Raw genomic sequence first — 21,304 nt, forward strand, 5'->3', positions numbered from 1 at the left:
ATACTATATTACTAAACACATATCATTGATTTTTTTAATTAATTTCATATTTAATTTTATATGAAATAAATAAAAGATATAAAATAAAAGTAAACTTTAAATCAAGTTGAACTGATTTGTTCACAAACTTGACTCGAGTTGACTTCAAGCTAAAAAAAATTATCTCAAACTCAAGTCAAACTTTGAGTTGAATTAAACTAAGTTCAGCTCAATTCGACTTGATTCATTTTCAATCATATTTAACACATATGATGACATGTCTTAATTAGACTGAATTCTCACGATTTTAATGTTAGAGGAACCAAAAATGTAATTAAATCACGTTAATATGTGTAAACAACACGTTAATTGTCATATCATTTGCACATAATCATCTAATATTACATCAAAAAAATTTATTAAATATTTAAAAGAAGACCGAAGAAAAAACCAAAATAATATAACTACAAAGATTTAGAATTACCTAATTTGCAATATTGAAACTTAAGATACCAAAATAGGACCATTATAATAGTTGAGTGAACACAAGTACAACTAAAACCCTATGATTTTCTTGAAAAGTTTGGTTTAAAAAGTTGTACAGTTTAGTTCATATATATGTATTTGGCAAAGTATATATGCTTGACTTGTCACGGTCAATAATTGGACTTTGAGACTTCTTTGAAAATAATTAATAATCTTATCGGTACTGCTATGCTGAATTGTTTTTGACTGATTATTGGTAAACATAACATTTGCTTAACTTGTATTGATTTAGCGACAAGAAATTAGATTTGAATATTTAGAATGTTAGGATAAGACATTAATTTTATTTTAAAATAAATTAATCTTAATTTAATGATTTATTTATAAAAATAATAGAAGCGGACAAGGTATAGCATTTGGAATTCAAATTTACCATACCTAATATCTCCTCCGTGTTTCAAGAATGGTAAATTTTAAGTCCAATGGTTTACAGCTCATACTAGTGCTCAAATGAACATTAATGACGGATCAAAGCTAAGTAATACTCCCAACACAAGCCTTCCAAACACTGCACCTCCTTATCCTCCTTTTCCCTTTAAAACTAAGCTTACAAATTGTAGCAGTCACAAACCAGTCTCCAATAATCAAAACTGGATAACTCACTACAAGAGCTCACATTCTAACCTAATAATATCAGTAATGGCTGAATAAAAGTTGCATCCCTAGGCTAGGGGCATGATATAAACCTCAATTAACATGTACTTTTGGTGCTTCATATTTTAGCCACATGCCAACATTTGCTCACAGTTATATTGATTTCTGATTGAAGTATCAGCTGGAATATGATGTCAGTGTCCTCTAACTCTGATGCTACTTGAGTGAGAGATGATTATACAGTAAACTGAATGGAGCTCTAAGGAATAAGGTCTGCAGAACATGGTCTCTAAGACAATGAATGCCTCCTACTTCTAGATGGAGTAGATTTTGTTTCCTCTACAACCGTAGAAGCAGGGCTCTCTGATGTATCAGAGCTACTTAGCTCACCACTTCTTTCTTTGCTTGACCAAATCTTGGAGATTATCTTCTTCGACACGAGACCTTTCATTTTACTAGCAGCAACACTCTCAGAATTGCCTTTACTACTGTCATTGTTGTTGCTTCTGCTGCTGGCTCCCCTTGTTCCTCCTGATAATTTCAGAGCAATAAGCTCCCCTTTCAGAGATTTTATGTCTTCCATCGTTCCCACGGCTTCCCATTCCTCTTCCGACCTTGAACTCCCATGAGATCCACCGGGAAGAGAGGCCCTGATAGAGCCGGAATGATCCGGTGTTCCGTTGCCTCCTGATGATGTTGTAGCTCTCAGCTGTTCAAAGAAGAGGACCTGCACAACAACGCGCATGGGAAGCCGCTCGTTCTGCACAGCATGCATGCAAGCCTCTGCTGACAACTTCCTGCAGTTCATCAACCTGCATATTCTTTTCTTTTCGCTTTTGCTGATTCCAGGGTGCTCCTGCATGACATAGCACATTCAGTCAGCCTAGGAAATACGGTTAAGGACCTTAAGGTTAATGGGATTAATCCATTTGTTGTCATAAAATCAACAAGGATAGCCAATTTCGAGGCTATAATGTTGAAATTATATATATCAGAACTACATGAAAATCATAACACTAAATGATGACCATCGGAATTTAGAGAGATGAGTATGTAACAGATAGTGCCAGTCATGATTTCATTATTATTAGTCCATTGGAATATCTCCTTAGAGCTGGTAATATGAGGGAGATAACATATCTCTAAATGTAGTGATGCAGTAATGTACTAATTTAAGTTTCATGATTATTAGCCTATTAGAATATCTCTAAATGTAGTAATGCAGTAATGTAATAATTTAAGTTTCATGATTATTAGCCTATTAGAATATCTCCTTAGAGGAGGTATAACATAAGGAAGGTAACATATACCTAGATGTAGTAATGCACTACTTGAGATTCCAGCTTGTTGATGTTTAAAATTTGAGTTGAGAAAATGAAAAGGAAAACCTGAGCAACCGATACTGGGTAGGATGTATATACTGAATTTGGATTAGCTTCATGGAGAGAAATAATCAATTAATTTTTCATGGTTAAGGTAAAGCAACAAATAGTTGCTTATATTTTTTCATGATATTTTCAGGATTTTGTGAAATATAATTGATTCTTATGTGTTATCCAAACACACTAACAGTATATACTACTTACAAAGCTGACAGGCTAACTTGAAGTTCAAGGGATTTACCTTTAAATACATGTCAATCGCACGATAAAGGCCATCATGAAATGCTCTTGGAAAGCTTGATACTAATTCAGCAAGATTAACAAATTTTGAAAGAGGTAAATTTGGATCACGTGCAATCTCAGCAAGGTATCCATCCACCAGTTTTGCAACCTTTGCCTTCGAAGATTCCGATACCATCCCAGGGCTTCTTGTCTCCTGAAATTCATCGTCCAACAGAGTATCCGTCTGAACATGTTGATCACATGCTAGAAACTCTTCTACTAGCCTTTGCACAATATCAACATCAAAAACTGCATCACCAACTGGGGCGCGAATTAATAAATCAGACACCTTAGCCTCCTCAAGGCACATACCTATTCTCCTAATCAGTTTAGATCTCTCCAACTCTTCACATTCCAACTGAATAGCTACCCTTAATAACTTCCCCAAGAAACTGAAAGAGGCACTGCCCACATCCAAAGGTAATATTCGGATTATGGTCTCCAACAATAATCTATTCTTTACATTGTCTCCTCCTTGGATCACACCCTTGTTGAAGCCAGGCATCCTTCTTGAGGCATAAGCATTTAGAGCTTCTCCAATTACAGAACCAGAAACATTGCCTTTGGTTAAAATTGTTGTTATAACCCGTTCATAGAGATCAAGTTGGAGCTCACAAAGGTCCTCCACCCACCAGTCCTTTGGAACCAATTGTTGTTTCCTCACACTATTGAAGTGAGGATCATTACTATTTTCAGATGGTAGCTTTTTCCTGTTATAGGTGTATGACCACTCCACCTTTGATGTATCAATTGAAGCCTTGGTAGCAATGGAGTCAATACCATGGCTCACTAACTTAAGTTCCTCAGACCATGGAAGAAGAGACTTGGTAGTTTGAAGAACGATGATCGAGTCTTTCCAACTCCTGAAAATGCTGGAGTTGAGGAAGACTTCAATCTTGTAGATAAGATTTCCTTTCTCAACAGTTTCATACATCTCAAGATATTCTGCTGCACAGCGAGCTGCAACGACATTGTATGCATTAAGAGTGACTGTCATACCATAGCAGAACTTAGCACATATTTCAAAAGCAGCAGGTCCACCAGGAATGTCATGGATGTGAACTTCATCATTGTTCTCCTCATTAGCGTTTGTAATCAGTTTTTGGAAGCACGTGCTTCTTGACAAAAGAGGAAACTGCATATATAAAGCAGCTTAAGGTCATGATCAAAAGTAGAGAAGATTATAAAGTCCACAATCAGACTAGCTTGTTTGGATGAGATTATTTTGAGGAAATAATCACTTTTCTTTTGTTTGCCAACTTCCTTACAGGCCTTTTGAAAAAAACATTCTTTCTCTAAACTCTAAAACAGATAACATGCAAGCATGGATGTATTTACACAAACCAATCACCTATTATTTCCGGGTTGTAAAAAGTAGGTAAAGCTGTTATGAAATCCAATTAACTGTTCTTCACGGACTGTTATTCGCTATCCAAGTGTCCAGCTACCAGAACAATTTGTAAAATGTAAAAAATTTAACCAACCTTGTCACCTGAATGGTTAAGAGCACATACTGACATACATACTCTGACCCTACCAGGCTACCTGAACTAGTCTTTGTCATTAAGAATCAAAATTTTCATGTTTTAAAAGAGGAAAGAACGGATTACACTAATTTAGAACATTGTTTGACTCCACATTCCCCCTTTTAATTAGAGTATTGACTTTGGCATATGAAGATGGCTATCCTTCATATCCATAATCTGAACTTTATAATGGCAGGATTGATTTACAGACTTTTCTTTCTAAGAAAGGGATCAAGAAAGCCCTAATACACAAGAAAAATTAGCAGTTCATATGTGTCAGATTACCATATCACCTCAACGTCAGATTGAATCTTACCTTATGGAGATAAAATTTTACATTTCCAACATTAACAACTATGTCAGTTGCCAACTCAGTTGCCACATACCTGACAAAAATATGCAGGTACATGTTAGTTTAAAATGAAATAAACAAATCAAGAAGAAGAAAAAATTTACATGAAAAATTTATTGAACATACCACAAGAGAAAAATATGGCATGCAATTTATGTTATTTTAAGATTCTCTAACATGCACAAAGGGAAGATCATTATGTCTCTTTTTTTGTGGGTATTACTGAAACAATAATATTAGTATAAAATCTGGAGTCAGCATCTTCATGCGAGGAAATGATAGCCTCTAATTTTAAGAATCGCCACACAAGGAAGATAAAATTATTGCCTAATCTGTTTTCTAAGAACAAAAGTCCAAAACTGATTGTTTTTTTAAGTACATGAAAAACGAAGAGAACCAATACAAAAATCATGAAACTACCAGTGATTTGATGCCTATTAAGATTGATTGCACAGAGTAGAGGGGTAAAAACCACAAGAATAATAAAATGTTATCAGGAACCAAACTGAAAAGAAACCAATACTCGGATTTGGAAGGAAATTAGTAAGAAAGCATCAAACACAAGAAGCCCAAAAGACATCAAAAGTAGGGGGAAAAGGAAATAAATTAACTCGAATATACATCAAAAGTGAAGTGAGGTTCCAAGTAGAGAGTGGAGATTGATCTCATACCTGATATTATCCCCATCATTCTGAAAAGAATCTGGCTTAGATCCAAGTTTCATAAACTTCATCTTGGCCAAAGGAAATGACTACGTTTCTCCTTTTTCCCTATGTTGTTCTACCTCTGAAAGACAAACCACCGACCCAAAGTTCAGATTTTTTTAAAAGAATGAGATAACTTGCTAGAATCCAGAGTGAGGAAAGGAGGATCAAATAGAAATATGATATGTTTCCTATTAATACCGAATCCTTTTCACAAATCGAGGTCACTAAGAGTGCCAAGAGAGTTTTTTAAAATGTTTTTCTTTTAGCTGACTTGAAATGGGAAGTCTCCAAGATAAGATTTTTACTTACTAAAATGGTAACACAGTTCTAGGACCTCAGAAAAAAGATGGTCATGTTAGGAGACATTGCTAACAGAAACAAGACTATCTCAAACATAAATATAATTTTTCTCAAAGACAGAATCAGAGACAACCCCACTTGCTCAAAACTGACACCACCGCCTGAACCATGTTAAAAATTATGTTTTTGATTCTAGATATTTGGTTCATTGTCTCTTTTTCTTTGTTGGTTCCAATAACTTATTCAGACAGCAATAGCAATACCTTTTTCCTATGCTAGCCACGTTTCACCTTTGTCCCTCCTTTAAAGCTCAGCACCTGCCACAACACAAAAACAGCATAAGAATTAAGTTTTGGTTCCTGATTCAATGATCATTGCACATGTTTAACCAGGCCGCAGGGAAAAAAAAAAAAAGATAATTAATTCAAAGCTATATATACAAGTGGACAGCAACATTTTTCTCAAAATTTAAATCTAGAAAACTTCATAGGCATCAGGAATAAAGCTTCATCATGATTAACTAACTGGTCTTAATTAACAAAAAAACAATCCGCAACAACAACAGGTTCATGTTCAGCTTAATACACAATACACAAAAAAAAAACCATAAAAACCGGTAAAACAGAATCAAGCAGACCCAGTTCACAAATTGGAAAAAGTTTTAATTTTTTTGAAAATTTAAAAACCTTGAGAACCTTTATATAATAATGTACCAAACTGCAATGAGCAAAGATAAAGAAGAGGAATATGAAGGGACAGGAATGAATCTCAACAGAAGCACAGTAGTATACGTACAAGACCCTTAAATGTTCTTCTTCTTCTTCTTCTTCTTCTCACAATAAATATTGGAGAAACCAACCAAATCAAAGTGTGGATTGCACGATAAGGCGAGTAAAAACAAGCAGAAGAAGATAACAAGAAAAAGGAAAGGAAAGTTGTAGAGAGGCAAAGAGTCAGAGGCAATATTAATCAAAGAGATCTGAAATCAGGAAAATTTTCATGTGTCTGGCTCTGCCAAGTAAAAAGAATCTAACATGGGAGTGGCCACGACAAGAAACACAAAGTTCAGTGTGTGCGTGAGTGAGTGAAACTATTACTATATCATGAAAGAAGAGAAGAACCCCACATATCACACAAACTACCCAACCAAACCCAAAAGACCACCCTTCAAAAAGATAAAGTTGTTGGTCATCATTTTTGGCAGCCACCGCTGCTACACAAACACAAAAAGCCAACCATCATTCATATCACAATGTTCCCTTCTCTCTCTCTCTCTCTCTCTTTGATCAAAATAAACTTTTGGATGAGCAACACCCTCAACCCCACCACCACCATTCCATCTCGTAGCCTCTAATGCTACCAAACAAAAGCATTAACGAAATATGCAACAGTCCAAGTTGTCCATGATTTATAGAAAATGGAGAAAAAGTTTAGCAAGAAAGAAAGAATTGATTTATGTGTGTGACTTTGTAAAGTGTGGCTTTTAAAGTGAATAATAATAAGAATGATGAGCTTTATTAGTAGTTCCGTTCAGGTTGGAAGTAGTAATAGGAGTAATAATAAAGTAAAAGTAAGTTCTGTTAAAATGATGACCACGACCATGACCATGAGGCCCCTCACAGTCTTCACTTTCTTTCTCTTACTCCGTGTTTTCAGTGGTCACTGTGTCAGGCTATGCATGCAGTGTATGCACGCTCATCTGACAGGAACCACTTTGATGCTCTCTTCGCCAAACACAAACCAATGCCTTCATTTCTGTTATGGTATGTTTGGTTGGAAAGAAAATAAAAAAAAATTCAAAATTTAAATTGAAAAGGAAATGATAAAAAGAAAAAAAATTAAATTTTAGGTATATAAAATATTTTTTTTTTATTTTCTCTCTAAACAAACAAAAAGAATGTTTGGTTAGTTGTATTTTTTTTCTTTTTTTTCTACTAAACCAATCATCTGGATCATTAGAGACGTGAGGAAAACGGGAGAACCACTCAACTAATAATGGCCACAACCACAAGGATGCCTTTTGTTAAATTTGTTACTTTTACTAGAAAGGTTCGTTAGAAATTTAAACTCGCGGTCTTTCATAATATTTTTTGTTTTCAATAAAAATTACTACAAAATAATTATATTCGATATTTTAGTTGAAAAACAAATTAAGATGTGAATATAAGAAAATTTTATATTACTATTTGCTATAGAAAGGAAAAAAAACCGTCCACATCTTCTCCTTGTACTTTTTTTTTATGAGGAAATCTTTTTTTTTACGAGGTCTTCTCCTTTTGATAGTGAGCACAAGTTTTTTAAAACAATTATCAACTGTGATCTCCGTACAACGTCAAGAATTTTAGACTAGTTTTTTTAAGACTACAATTATGAGGCCATATTTGACTCAAATTTTTACAATATCAGGCAGTGAGATGAAATTGTTACTTTTTTTTAAGGTGAGAATCAAAGTTAGAGAATTTATAATAATTCATAAATTATATTTAATTGATTGAGTTATATCCTTTTTGATATGTGACTTTGATTGCAACTTAAAATTTTGATAAAAACAATGATATTCATATCTCATTTTACCCAGAATACAACAAAAGAGATCGAAAAAGATAAAAAAGGTTTCATGATTTTAACATCAACTACTTCCTGTCGTTATTTTAATTTCACTTTCATTTTTCACTCCAAACAATTAAAGCCAAATAAGTATTATTAAAAATTTGAATTATGGAAAAACACTTTAACTTTATTCCCACGCTTAAATTTAAAGAATAGTTTTTGAGAAATTCGTTAATTGTATTATGATTTAAAAATGTCTAAGGTTCTTAATTATAATAATATAGTAATTTTTGCTTTTAATTATGTAAACATTTTAAAATTTTAATCTGCAATATTTGTCATCGTCTATTTTTAATTCTAAAAAATAAACATATTTTACATTCTTACAAATTTAATAATTGTAGTTTTCTGTCCGTACAAGATATAATATTTTGTTTTTATTCCCTAACGTTACCTCAAGACTTAAACAAATGACAACAAACATTATAAAAAATATCGAAACAAAACAAAAATTAAGATTTAAAAACAAAAACTATTATTTATTGAAACATAAAACATATTGAAACTTTATTTTATTTAAGGGAAGGCTCCAGACAAGACTAATAGTAGTTACTTATATCTCTTTTGCAGCTGAATAATCTGAATTCTTGTATAGCAGTTTATATGTAGTCTCTCTCCTAGTGGACAAATTGTGACCATGATGCATTCTCAGCCAAATAATCATTTACTGTTTTATACCATCCGTCCCACATGCAATGTTTCAATCTACCATTTCCAATGTCAACAAAAAATCAATTAATATAGAATATAATCGCTGTTTTATCGTTTCTTTTCCTCAAACACATCCCTATGATATGCTTACAATGCTTACAGTTGTTATTAATTTCCTTACTGGCCTCAAGTTCAATTTTTGCCACTAAATCAGAAGAAAAAAAAATGCTTCCAGAATCTCATCCAATCAGCATTAATTTAGGAATATGTTTCACACACCTGATGCAGATGGTAATGAAAGACACCCTGAATTATAAAATTAGAGCTTGGTAATGTCACAGTCTTTCAAGTTTCAAAGATTATATTCTTGGAAGATTGCCGGGCTGATTACTATTTCGTCGACCATATTATTCTAATGCTTTTATTTCATATATAATTTTCAAATGAAAAGTGTTATACTTACAAGTTTTTTTTCTCCATAATTAAATTTGAATTATGAGGGATTTCTAAAAATATAAAAGGACAGCTAATGCATCTTGAATATAAGTTCCAGTTTTGGAGAAATGTTTTTTTTATATATTTTTCATGATTAAAACTATATAAATAGTTGTGTCTAATTAATATGCTTGTTAGTCCTTGATAAAAAATTATAATTTTAGTCACTAGAAAATTATTTTATTGGTTTTGATATTTATAAATTTTGTTTTTTAAATCATTTTTATGCATTTAGATATGTCATGTGTCATTTCAAAGTGTTATTATATGTTATGTCTATGAACATGTAATCTCATCACTAAATTTGTTTGGTTTAGAGAAGAAGAAAAAATAGAAGGAAAGAAAACAAGAGAAAAGTTAAATGATTTTTGAGTTGTTTGATAGGAAAATAAAAGAAAAAAAAGTTAACATTTTTTAATTTTTTTATTTGGTTGTATAGAAAATGGAAAAAGGGGGAAAATACATATAAAATGACAAAAACATCCTTAATAAAATAAAGAAGTGAGTAAAAATTAGAGTGATTTATGCTCTCTTTTTTGGTACTGGAGAATAATTTATGCGTTGAAATCTCTTTTTTGTATTCCTTTTTAATTCCTTCTTTTAAAGTTTGTCATATTTTTTTAGATACTAAAGAAAATTTGATTTAGTTGAAGAAGTTAGTCTTTTATAATGTAGTGAATTTAAGATTTAAATCTATGTTAAGAAAGATACTAACATTTAATGTTATCTAACGTCTAACACTATTTCAGACAAAGTTTCCTTCCAATTGAAAGAGGATACATGTGAAAAAAAAATGTTTCTTAGATGAAAGTAAATATATAAACTATTACTAGTATTTTATTACCATACCATTGTGTAGAAATTTGGGAATGCATGGGGGAGTTTCCTATTGCTCTACTCATCTGTGATGTGCTCCATGTATTCCGATGGCAATTCAATCTAAACATCCTTAAATCAAGGGCAGCCTCAATAGTTTCTAATTCATTTTTGTTTTTGTTTTTCTTAATATATATTAAGAATTCTAAAAGAGCAACTTCTATAATTTTCTAATTAAAAGAAGAGATCCCAAAAAGTAAAGTTTAAAAGCATATTGTGAGAAACTTTTAGTATTCAGAGGGCGATTTCTATATGATGCTTGATTTCAGTAATGATTACACGGCACGTGGAAGTTGATTCTCGTAGACTCATGGTATAAACTGCATTGGGAACTTGTATGCATGTCTTAAAGTTGCTACGAACATGAACTATAATCATGAGGATGGAACTCAATCTAGAGCAAACAACATGTTAATTAGTAGTTAATTATGAAATAGGGAGTACCCAGAACTTTTCAATTCATTGAATGTGTGACTTACATTGCGTGTCTTATTTCACTTCATCGACCCCTTTGTTGATAATTTATTTTTAAGCCAAGACCCACCTTGTGAGTCTAGTGGAGGGATTTCCTAGATGTCCCCCTAATAAGAGCCTAAGCAAGAAGGAAGGTGGTACAAGGAAGGAAAAATGAGAATGAAAAGTATTGGTAGAGACAAATCACACCTCTCTCGCTTGAATATTTTTCTTTAATAATGAGAATAACTACACAATTTGTCTAACAAGTTTTCTATTATTAGAAGAAAACTTTGAGAGTCGCATTCCTTATTAACGACTTTTGTTTATTATTTAATAAAAGCTTAGGTTGAATTTCATCTAATGATAAAAATATTACCAATATTTCTCATCATTTAATTTATTCTAATTTCACACACACACACAAAAAAAAAAAAAATCTAATGATTACAGCAAATGCATTATGGCTTACATTGAAGGGTGGGGTGATCAGGAACATTTTAAGTGTAATGATTATTTACACATACATTATTTTTCGGACTCAATAAATTAGTCTAATAATTAAAGAGGTGATCTACTAGAAGAACTTATCTCCAGCATACATAAAAGATTTGAGGGCGCACCCCTATAATATCACTCAAGAAGAAATTAGAGTTGATTGATGTACAGGTTTGTCTAATATAACCTCACCGTATCAATAAAAACAAGTCATTTTCGAATCTTTGGCATAACATTAAATGAGAAATGGATGTCGTTTTCAATCTAGGTCACCACTTAAGATGAATTAGGCTTTGGTAGTCATAAAATTATTGAAAGACCAAGTCAACGTACCAGAATGACAATAAATATTGCATGTTACGTACCTAAAAACAAGTTATAAAAACATTACATGTGGCCACCTAAAAAATTATGGTTAATATACGTTATTGCTCTATTTAATTATCCTATAATCATATTACCTACGTTTTAACTTGACCTTTGTGTATAGTTTGGTAAAATACTAGAGTCCAGAAAGATATTAGTAAGTACTTGCATGTGCATGACTTAACCCCATGAAACTATGCGATAAGATAATTCTTCTACATTTTTCTCTCTCTTATACACACAAGTCTAATTGAACAAGTTTTCACTCTCAACATTCTACTATCACGGAGGAGCAACAAAATTAAAAAGCTAGAAAAAACCTACCTGAGAGATGTTTGTGTCTATTGTAACTTGTAAGGGGCTACTACGTTAGATCTAATAGGGAGGTTTCTCACGCCCCTCAATTTTTCTTAGTCATTATTGAATGCAATCTTACTTTTACTAGTTCGTCCCTATTCATTGTTGTTTTCAATTTAGGGTTGAGCTAAAAAGTAAAGTTACTTTCTTTGATGATTTACTTACCTAAATGTTTTGACCAAAAATACAAGATTTGACTGCTTTTTTTAAAACATCCATTCTCTTGAATTCGATGGTTACATGTAATTAAAAGATTACTTTCACTTTATATCACTAAGGTCTTATGGTCCACATGTGACATGTTCAAACTTTAAAGTTTTTTTTTTTACTGGTGTTCAAGTTTCAAAGTTAGAGTCCCTAAATTGGACAATTCATTTTAATTTGATTGTGTTTATCTTTGTGTTAGTGAAATGCTAAAAATAGGGGCAATAATGTGATTTTATTTTGAAAAATGTTAAATATACTAGTACAACAATTGATAAAATCTTTGTAACAACATTCTTCGTGCCTATTTGTTTTTCATCCTAGTCATTTATTATGTGATAATGATAGTGAGGGAAAACACAAAAAATGATGATATATATCCCATCTCTTTTTTTATATGAATTTAATTTTTAAAATTAACATTATTTAATTAATTAATTGTTTGTTTATAATTAATATTTTATTTAAGTTTGTTTATTTATTTAAGTTTAATTTTATTTAACTGTATTTATTTTAATTAATATTTATTATTTTAATTTATTCATTTAGTTTAATGTTTCTTTTAAATTTATTTATTTTATATTTTTGAATTTAGTGTTGTTTTAACATTTTATCTACTTTAATTTATTCTATTTTTTTATAAAAAAAAGTCACCACGTGGATTAACAATGTACTATATGTTCTCTTAAAAAAATCTATTATGTCCCAGATGACATGTCACATGAGAATCTTTAATCCACTTGATACTTTCAAAACATGTCAAATGAACTAAAGATTCTCTGGTGACATGACACATAGATGTAGTAGTTTTAATATATATATAAGTCACACAATCCTAGAAATCATCCTTCTTTTATTTTTTATCAGCAAACGTCAATTATTAATAATATTATTTTTTGTTTGCGGAGGAATTTAAACCCATCTTATAATTATTTCAAATCAAACACACTTAACTGTGAAATTTTTAAGTGATAGACTACCGAAAAGTAGATGTATCTTGTTGATATAGGTAGTACCAATTAATTTCTTTAAGTTATTCTCAATTGTACAGTCTCATACCTGTACAACCTCTAGATCCCTCTCATTCTGGTGTGATTCATCTAGGGTATTACATGTCCACTAGTTTCCGTCTGGTTCGTCCTCAAACCACATCTTACTAGGAGAGAGGTCTACTTTGATACTATTTGTAGCGTTCCTGATTGACGACTTTTCGACAGCTTACACACTACAACATTTCACAAGTGACACTTCCCTCAACATCCTTGTTGGTCAGAACACTCCACCGGTCAAAACTCTTTGTGGTATCCCTTTTCGAGACCTCAACAATCTGCTTCAGCTGCTTTTAAGATCAATGACTGCCCCCAAAAACCAATATGAGACTTTTAGCATGTTTTGTCCTCACTCACACGCTTTCTGGAAAAATTTTCAGAAGGTCACCCATTTTATAACTATTTCAAGTCAAGCACACTTAACTTTGGAATTCTTAAGTGATAGGCTACCAAAAAAGTATATATATCTCATTGGTATAGGTAGTATCAATTAATTTCTTTAAGTCATCTTCTACTGTATAGTCTCATACCTGTATAACCTCTGGATCCCTCTTATTCAGGTGGGATTCATTTGGGGCTTTACATCAACCTTAAATCTCCTAGAAATCATCCTTTGACCTAGCAATTTTGGTACAACGTGACAAAAATAGCTCACTTTAGTAAAATGTTTCAAAATAGTGCCCCATTTTGATAAATTATTTATAATTTTTCACCAATTTAGTCAATTAACCTAATTTACATCATCATTAATTTATCTCAAAATTATTTTGTTTTCTTTCATTGTCTTAAGATAAGAGAGAAAAGTGAAGAACACGTGTATGATCAATTGCAATTCATGATGGTAGTAGCTAAGCAACTAAGCAATCTCTATGTGTAGACATTTTATGCACTTATTTATTTTCAAAAATGTATAGTAATACACATTATTTTATAAATTTAATTAAATATAATATGATTTTGAAATTGTTAACTTTTATAAAGGTTATTCATTGTTAAGGAATGGACCTAAGTCTAATCTACTTCACATTATTAGTAAGCCCAAATACCTATAGAAAAGCTAATAGAAAAACAACAATTAGTAATGTAGTTGCATGAATAGACATTGCAACACAAGAGAACTAACAATAAGATGCCTTGAACTTGTGGTACTAACTTCAACCTAGGTCTAACACCTATGAATATCTCAAATATTGATATCATTGTTATACTATATGCATTTATTACAATATATCTAGTCTTTGTTAACTTAAGCATCAAAATGGCTTTATAGATACTCCCATCTTTGTTCATGGAGTTCGAAATCGTGGATTGCAGGTCAGACCACTATCTCTTAAGAGGATATTGTTGTTACTTTCGCAAGTTACTTGAGTCCATACCAATATCTACCACATTTGGAAAAGAATAGTTATATATAAAGTTGTTGTGCATATGAGGACTAGGGGTAAACACTAGGGAGATCTACACCGATGGATCATGAGCAACCACATAAATGAACTTTACACAACACTTTATCCCAAAATCTTAAGGCTCAGGTTTATAGGTCTTATCCTCACTTATATAATGCTTAACCTTCATAGTCCTACCCGATGTAGGACTTCACCTTCAAACTTAGACTTCAAAAATCTCCCATTCAAGTGTTTCCTATAGTTTGTTGTGCTTTCATCACAGTCAACACCCCTTTGCACACTTTGAGGGTATCTCATTCTCCAACAGTCCTATAACTGAAACCATGGCCTTGCAAGGTACCAAGTGAGATCAAAATCTTCCTCTATCATGTGATGGAGTTTACGTCTTTGGGAGAGGTATGGAAGAAATTGGAGACTCAATACATGTCAAAATCACTAACGAAAAAAATAGTATTTGAAGCAAAAACTGTACGGGCTGAAAAATGGGGGAGGGTTCAGATCTTCAACACCACATGAATGTTTTCAATCAAATTATTAGTGATCTTGCAAGGTTGTAGGTGAAGGTCAAGGACAAGGATAAGACATGTATTTTGTTATGTTTTTTTCCTTCTTCTTGTGGGGGATTCACAAGGTGATGGTTTGTTTGTGAAGGAGAAACAGGAATGTGCAAGGATTCTCGTGGTAGGCACAAGAAGAAGTTCCAAGTCTAGAGAACACAAGAAAACACACAGAGTGCTACAAATGCAACAAGAAGAAGCATTTCAAGAGGGATTGCCATAGTTGAAGAAATTTGGTGAAGGGGTATCTCACTCAGCAAATGTGGCAAATACTGACGATTCAGACTACTATAGTGAGGGATATGCTCTCTCTATTTCATACAGTCAGTTGACAAATGGATGAATTCTTGATTCCATATGTTCTTACCATATGACTCCCAACAGGTAGTGGTTCACCACATACAGGTTAAACAATTTTGGCGGTGCCTGTATAGTAACGACAATTTGTGTGGTTGTTGGAATAACACAAATGTAGATTGCTATGGATGATGGTAGAGTGAGAATGTTGTGTGATGTTTGACATATCCTTGAGTTGAGGAAAAATTTGATCTCACTTGGTGCCTTGCAGGCCAATGGTTTTAGTTACATGATTGATGGAGATCAGGATACCCTCAGAGTGTGTAAGGGGGTGTTGATTTGATGAAAGCACAATTGATTTTGGTGAAGTCCCACATCAAGTAGGAATGTGAAGGTTGAGCACCATATAAGTGAGGATAAGACCCATAAATATGAGCCTTAAGGTTTTGAGTTAAAGTGTGATGTCAAATTCACTTATGTGGTTGCTCATGACCTATTGTATAATTCTCCCTAGTGTTTACCCTCAGCTCTCAAATGCACAACAATTGGTATCAGTTGGTATCAGAACCAATGGTTTGATGTGGTGACCAACTCAGGAGAGTTCAATGGAGTTGGCATTAGATCCATGAACATAGGGATCCCTTGTATTGAAAGTCTTTTTGTCGGGTGACTCCATGCATGGAGTCCAAGCAGTGGGTCCCATAGGCGTTACGGTGGTACAAGGTACAAAAGCAAGTTAACGAAAATGACTAAGCGAGCTAGGATAACCACAATTAAGCTCTAAAGGCCACCATTGGATACTCGTGGAGTAAAAATGGCTTTCACTCGAGGAAGGTTATCGTGTGGAAGAAACTCACACTCGAGGGGAGATTGTTAGAGTTCAAGTGTGAAGGTGAAGTTGCACATCGAGTAGAAACACTTGAAGGGATGATTGTTGGAAAACAAGTGTGAGTTAAAGTCCTACATTGGATAAAAATGGGAAAATTGAGCACCATATAAGTGAGAAGAAGACCCATAAACATAAGCATTAAGATTTTGGGTTAAAGTGTGGTGTCAAGTTCACTTATATGGTTTGCTTTGTGGCTCATTGGTGTAAATCTTCTCAGTGTTTACCCATTCGATTACACAACAATTGATATCAGAGTCAATAGTTTAACTTGGTGGGAGATTTTATAGTACAACTGTGAGGTGAAGTCACACATTGGGTAGAAATGGGAATGCTAAACATCATATAAGTGAGAAGAAAACTCATAAACATGAGCCTTAAGGTTTTAGGTTAAAGTGTGGTGTCAGGTTCGCTTATGTGGTTGTCCATGATCCATTGGCATTAAAATCTTCCTAGTGTTTACTCCCTCAAGTTTCACAACAAAAATAATTTTTAATGATTAATACTTGTTGCTTTTTACATGAATAAAGTGTTAAAATTAAATTATTATTTTATATCCTACTTTTTTCATGATTTTTTGAAAAAATCAAGTCAAGGCTACCTTTATTGAATGATGGAATTGGATCGGGGTCAAGGCTATCATATGGAATAGACTCATACTTGAGGAGGATATTTTATAGTACAATTGTGAAGTGAAGTCACACATTGGGTAGAAATTAGACTCATACTTGAGGGAGAGATTTTATAGTACAACTGTGAAGTGAAGTCACACATTAGGTAGAAATGGGAATGCTGAACATCATATAAGTGAGAAGAAAACTCATAAACATAAGCCTTAAGGTTTTGGATTAAAGTGTGGTGTCAAGTTGGCATTAAAATATTCCTAGTGTTTACTCCCTCAAGTTTCACAACAAAAGTAATTTTTAATGATTAATAGTTGTTGCTTTTTACATGGATAAAGTGTTAAAATTAAATTATTATTTTATATCCTACTTTTTTCATGATTTTTTGAAAAAATCAGGTCAAGGCTACCTTTATTGAATGATGGAATTGGATCGGGGGCAACTTCTAGGGTGGGAGAGGCAAACATATCTCCCAATAAGGGAAAACTAATTTTTAACCGTTAGATTTGATTGATTTTAAATAAATGGTTCCAAATTTTTCCTTCTTTTTTTCTTTCTTTTCCATTTTTACCCCTTTTTACTTATTTTTCTCTCTCCTTCTCCATTGTGCCTCCGTCGCAAGTGATGTTGGCAAGCCCTATTGCAAGCGATTGAGAATACAAAATCACATTGATCATCATTATTGGACATGCAATGTTCATTAGTGGTTTCAACTCTTCTTTTACCCTATGGTTTCAACTCTTCTTTTACCCTATGGTGGTTTGCAAGTTGTTGTCATTTTCCCAATTTGTTTGTGTTGTTATTGTGTGTAGATTTTTGGGTTTGTACAGATTTAAAAAAGAACGAACAAATAAACAATGTGCGAGAAGACAAGGGAAGAAGAGAGGGAACATGGAATGTTACCACCGAAAATCACCCTGAATTGTGGTGTACATTGGTCTAAAGCGATTGGAGACACTAGAGAGGAAAGGATAAATATAAAAAGAAGAAACAATGTTAACAAAGAAAAAAAAAGAACAAAATGTGAACCCTTAATTTAAAAAGTAATATATCTAATGATGTATAATTACTTTTCCATAGTGAGAGATAAGTTTGCCTCTCCCACCCTACAAGATGCCTTGGTTGGGTCCTTGGGTAGCTTCTAGCTAGTTCCATAATAATTTCTTCTTTCTTTCTTTTTTTTAAAGAATTATATGGGTGGTGAAAATGGTAATGACAATTTCTTTTGTTTTCTTCTGGTTCAACCGTTAGCCCAGAATTATAGCTCGTGGATGATCTCAAATAGAAAGCCAAGTCGAAGAAAGATGGGCCCAGCTAAACGCACATTTTCAAACAGTAATGTTTGTCGAGCCCAGGATCTGGAAGTGGAAGCCCATGCTATATTGCTTTCATCTGTTTGTAACTTAGGCAGCATTTGGTAAATCAACTTAGAATACAATAAATGGTTTTTGTTTCATATTTAATAATATATTTTAAAAATAAAATAAAACATGAAATAAGATTAAGATAGAACAAAAGAAAAGAATAAAATGGATTAGTTCGTTTAATTCTATTTATATACCAAATGGTTTCTTAGTTTTTGCTTTAATAATATAGTATATTGTAAGAAAAAACAATAATAAATCTTAAACAAAAGCAATCTAAAAGAAAAAAAATGTTATACATGAATTTTAACTTTTAATAGAAATGGACAAATGGTTATATAAATATTTTTGTTTCGCCTGTTTAGAATTTTTTAAGGGTAAGGAGGAAGAGAAGTGGGGGCCCTAGGAATGGTAACAGGAGGGATAAGAACTAGTTTTGTCCACCCGATCCCCACATTCATCAAAGATCAGGATAAGTTTGGGATTAGGTTTGTGAACAAAGTAAACATAACTTTAATCTTCATCGGAGATAAATGATCGTCTTGCCTATTTTTGTTCTAGATTTAATTCATTTATATATTTTACTAATTGTACATGAAATGTGTTCTAATTCAAATAATATATGAAAAAAATTAAAGATATTAAAAAGTAAAAATATTAAGAACTAAATTATATTTTTAATAAAATAAATGGTTTTAATCTTATTATTTTAGTATTATGTATTATAAGGTGTATTATTTAAATATTGAAATATTGTTATAGTGGAGCCAATAGAGAGAAAGAGGATAGGAAACAAGTGATAATTAAGTCCGGCCTTTAATCACCTGTATACCTCAAATTCCAAAATAGTCAACGTAATATTAAATAAATAGAAAATGAAATTTAAATATTTATATACAATATATAATATTATAAACAATTTAGAATAGATCTATATAGAAAGTTGTCACTTACAAATGCGATTGCGTATTTGAAACAGAAAAAAGCCATGCTTTACATTAGATCTCAACATATATCTTTCCTACATTAAATCTAATAGCAACTATATATTATAATTATTTGGAAACCTAAACTTTTAAGTCACAATCAATCATATAATTATTTTTGTTACAAACAATTAATCATATTTATATCAATTCATGAAATCTATGTAATTTGATTCTGTAATCAAAATTTGAGAAGACAAATTAACACTCTGACAAAAAGCCAAATATCATTTTCACATTGATTGAATAATCCATTTTGGAGCATTACCTTATTGGTAAAACCAGCCACGTGGAGTGGGGCGAAAACATTTGTCATTTGATTGAAATGTGGTGTGGCAAAATGCCTTTCACAAGGCACAATGTTCTTGTCCAGAACCAAAGAAGTGAAGGAGAAACACCTTAAGGTATATTGTCCAAAGCATGCCCACATGCTTATGAACGTTCAAGGAGATAATGATGCCAAGTTATAAATAGCAGAACAATGATGTGGAATCCAATCAGTCAATAATGTTATAAAATATGAGGAATGCATTCTTTTATTAATATTCTCTATTTCATCAATTGAAATTTATCAAAAATCATCTGGGTTTAATTTTTCATTTAATGATTTTTTATTTAATTTATTTAAATAAAATTTCACTCAATTAATATTAAAAAGAATATATTAGAAAAAGTATTGATAACATTTTTCATAAAACATTATAGTATAATTGTGTCAATGATGAACCCTACAAGATCAATGCCACCTTCAGTTTCAGCTAGGTAGGGTGTACAAATTTTATATAGGGACACAACTACGGTGGGAAAAAATATAAATAAAGCGTGAGGAGTATTTCTCCCAAAGTTCAGCACAAAAAATAATGAAATATATAGACTAAGCCCCCAATGAACAAAGTAGCCGAAAAGTAAATAAAATAAAATCCAGCAAAGTAACAAAAGAGAACAATCACAAGCTGGAATGCTATATTCAAGGGGAAGAGACGTTGTCCAGTTAAGTAAAGCATCAAACTTTTGATCACGACACATTAGGGTTTATGATGAGTGCACACTGTTAACACTGTTACTTCTTTTTCAAGCTTTTTATCTTTTGTCTCTCTATCCCCTCAACTATGAAGTGCTCACCCACAACCCTTTGTCTCAACGGTTGGCATGTTCTTGTAAATAAATTGTTGCACTTCTTTTTATTCTCTATCCTGATCAACACTCATCTTTTAGAGAAAAAGAGATATTATACTATGACGGGAAGAAAAGTGCTGCGTAAGGTGAACCACTTTATCAAAGGTTAGAACATGAGAAAATCGTAAGCTTGTAACTTATATAATATATACATTTTATTGTAATTATATTTTAACACATCAGAATGGTGCGCCCATAACCCACAGGTCCCAGGATCGAAACCTGGTTCTGATAAAGAGTGGCTTCCGATCTATCACATATATATATATTTTATGCGTAAAACATATATCATTACGCAATGACATTTGAGTATAATAAAAAATAGTTCTGCAGGGCCTAACATTTCAGTGCTTATATTAATTTAGTTACCATTTAAATTTTATTATTGAGTCAACTTTTTAACGTATATTCATATTTTCTCTTTGTTAATTTTATTTTAATTTGTTTAAGTAAACATATTTTTTATGGATAATAATGGCTTCCAGTTTCTTAGTGAACCACATCTGAAAAATTATACTTGAACAAGAAGATGTGTTTCACTATGTTCATAGTTTAATCTTTTTTTTTCTTTCTGAAATTACATCCATCTTCTTTATGTGTACGATTTTTTTAGGTACTCGTGAGGGTACTTTAATTATTATGGTTACATACATCTTTATAATTACATATTTTGCAATTGGTCATCAATTTCTTTTTACACTTAATTGCACACATTTATACATTTATTACTTCATATTTATAAATATATATTTTTATTATATATTCAATTATAACTATCTCAT

At 32.2% G+C, this 21,304-nt stretch overlaps 1 protein-coding gene across 4 annotated transcripts; it reads right to left on the reverse strand.

Moving 5' to 3' along the window:
- Window positions 1-893: 893 nt before the first annotated feature.
- On the reverse strand, window positions 894-7,456 carry LOC100775860 (BTB/POZ domain-containing protein NPY4). 4 transcript variants are annotated; one of them, XM_041015951.1, is made up of 6 exons: window positions 7,268-7,456; window positions 5,932-5,985; window positions 5,333-5,447; window positions 4,626-4,695; window positions 2,743-3,918; window positions 894-1,975 (listed from the first exon to the last, which is right to left on the reverse strand). In XM_041015951.1, the coding sequence occupies exons 3-6, from the start codon at window positions 5,392-5,394 to the stop codon at window positions 1,409-1,411; spliced, it is 1,875 nt and encodes a 624-aa protein (XP_040871885.1). In that variant the 5' UTR covers window positions 5,395-5,447; window positions 5,932-5,985; window positions 7,268-7,456; the 3' UTR covers window positions 894-1,408. The 4 variants fall into 4 exon arrangements, with proteins under 4 accessions (XP_040871885.1, XP_006579940.1, XP_014631085.1 ...); XM_006579877.3 differs by having other exon boundaries at window positions 6,464-7,426; XM_014775599.3 differs by lacking the exon at window positions 7,268-7,456 and adding an exon at window positions 6,364-6,382.
- Between the last annotated feature and the right edge of the window lie 13,848 nt (window positions 7,457-21,304).

The sequence above is a fragment of the Glycine max genome, chromosome 5, assembly GCF_000004515.6.
Source record: "Glycine max cultivar Williams 82 chromosome 5, Glycine_max_v4.0, whole genome shotgun sequence".
NCBI classification, from domain to species: Eukaryota; Viridiplantae; Streptophyta; class Magnoliopsida; order Fabales; family Fabaceae; genus Glycine; species Glycine max.

Bases quoted from the DNA above. Each gene is read 5' to 3' on its own strand.
- LOC100775860 (XM_041015951.1), bottom strand. From the start codon at position 5,394: ATGAAGTTTATGAAACTTGGATCTAAGCCAGATTCTTTTCAGAATGAT. The intron at 4,696-5,332 runs GTATGAGATCAA...TATTTTTGTCAG, and splicing joins AATGATGGGGATAATATCAG to GTATGTGGCAACTGAGTTGG. The intron at 1,976-2,742 runs GTAAATCCCTTG...TATGTCATGCAG, and splicing joins CGATTGACATGTATTTAAAG to GAGCACCCTGGAATCAGCAA.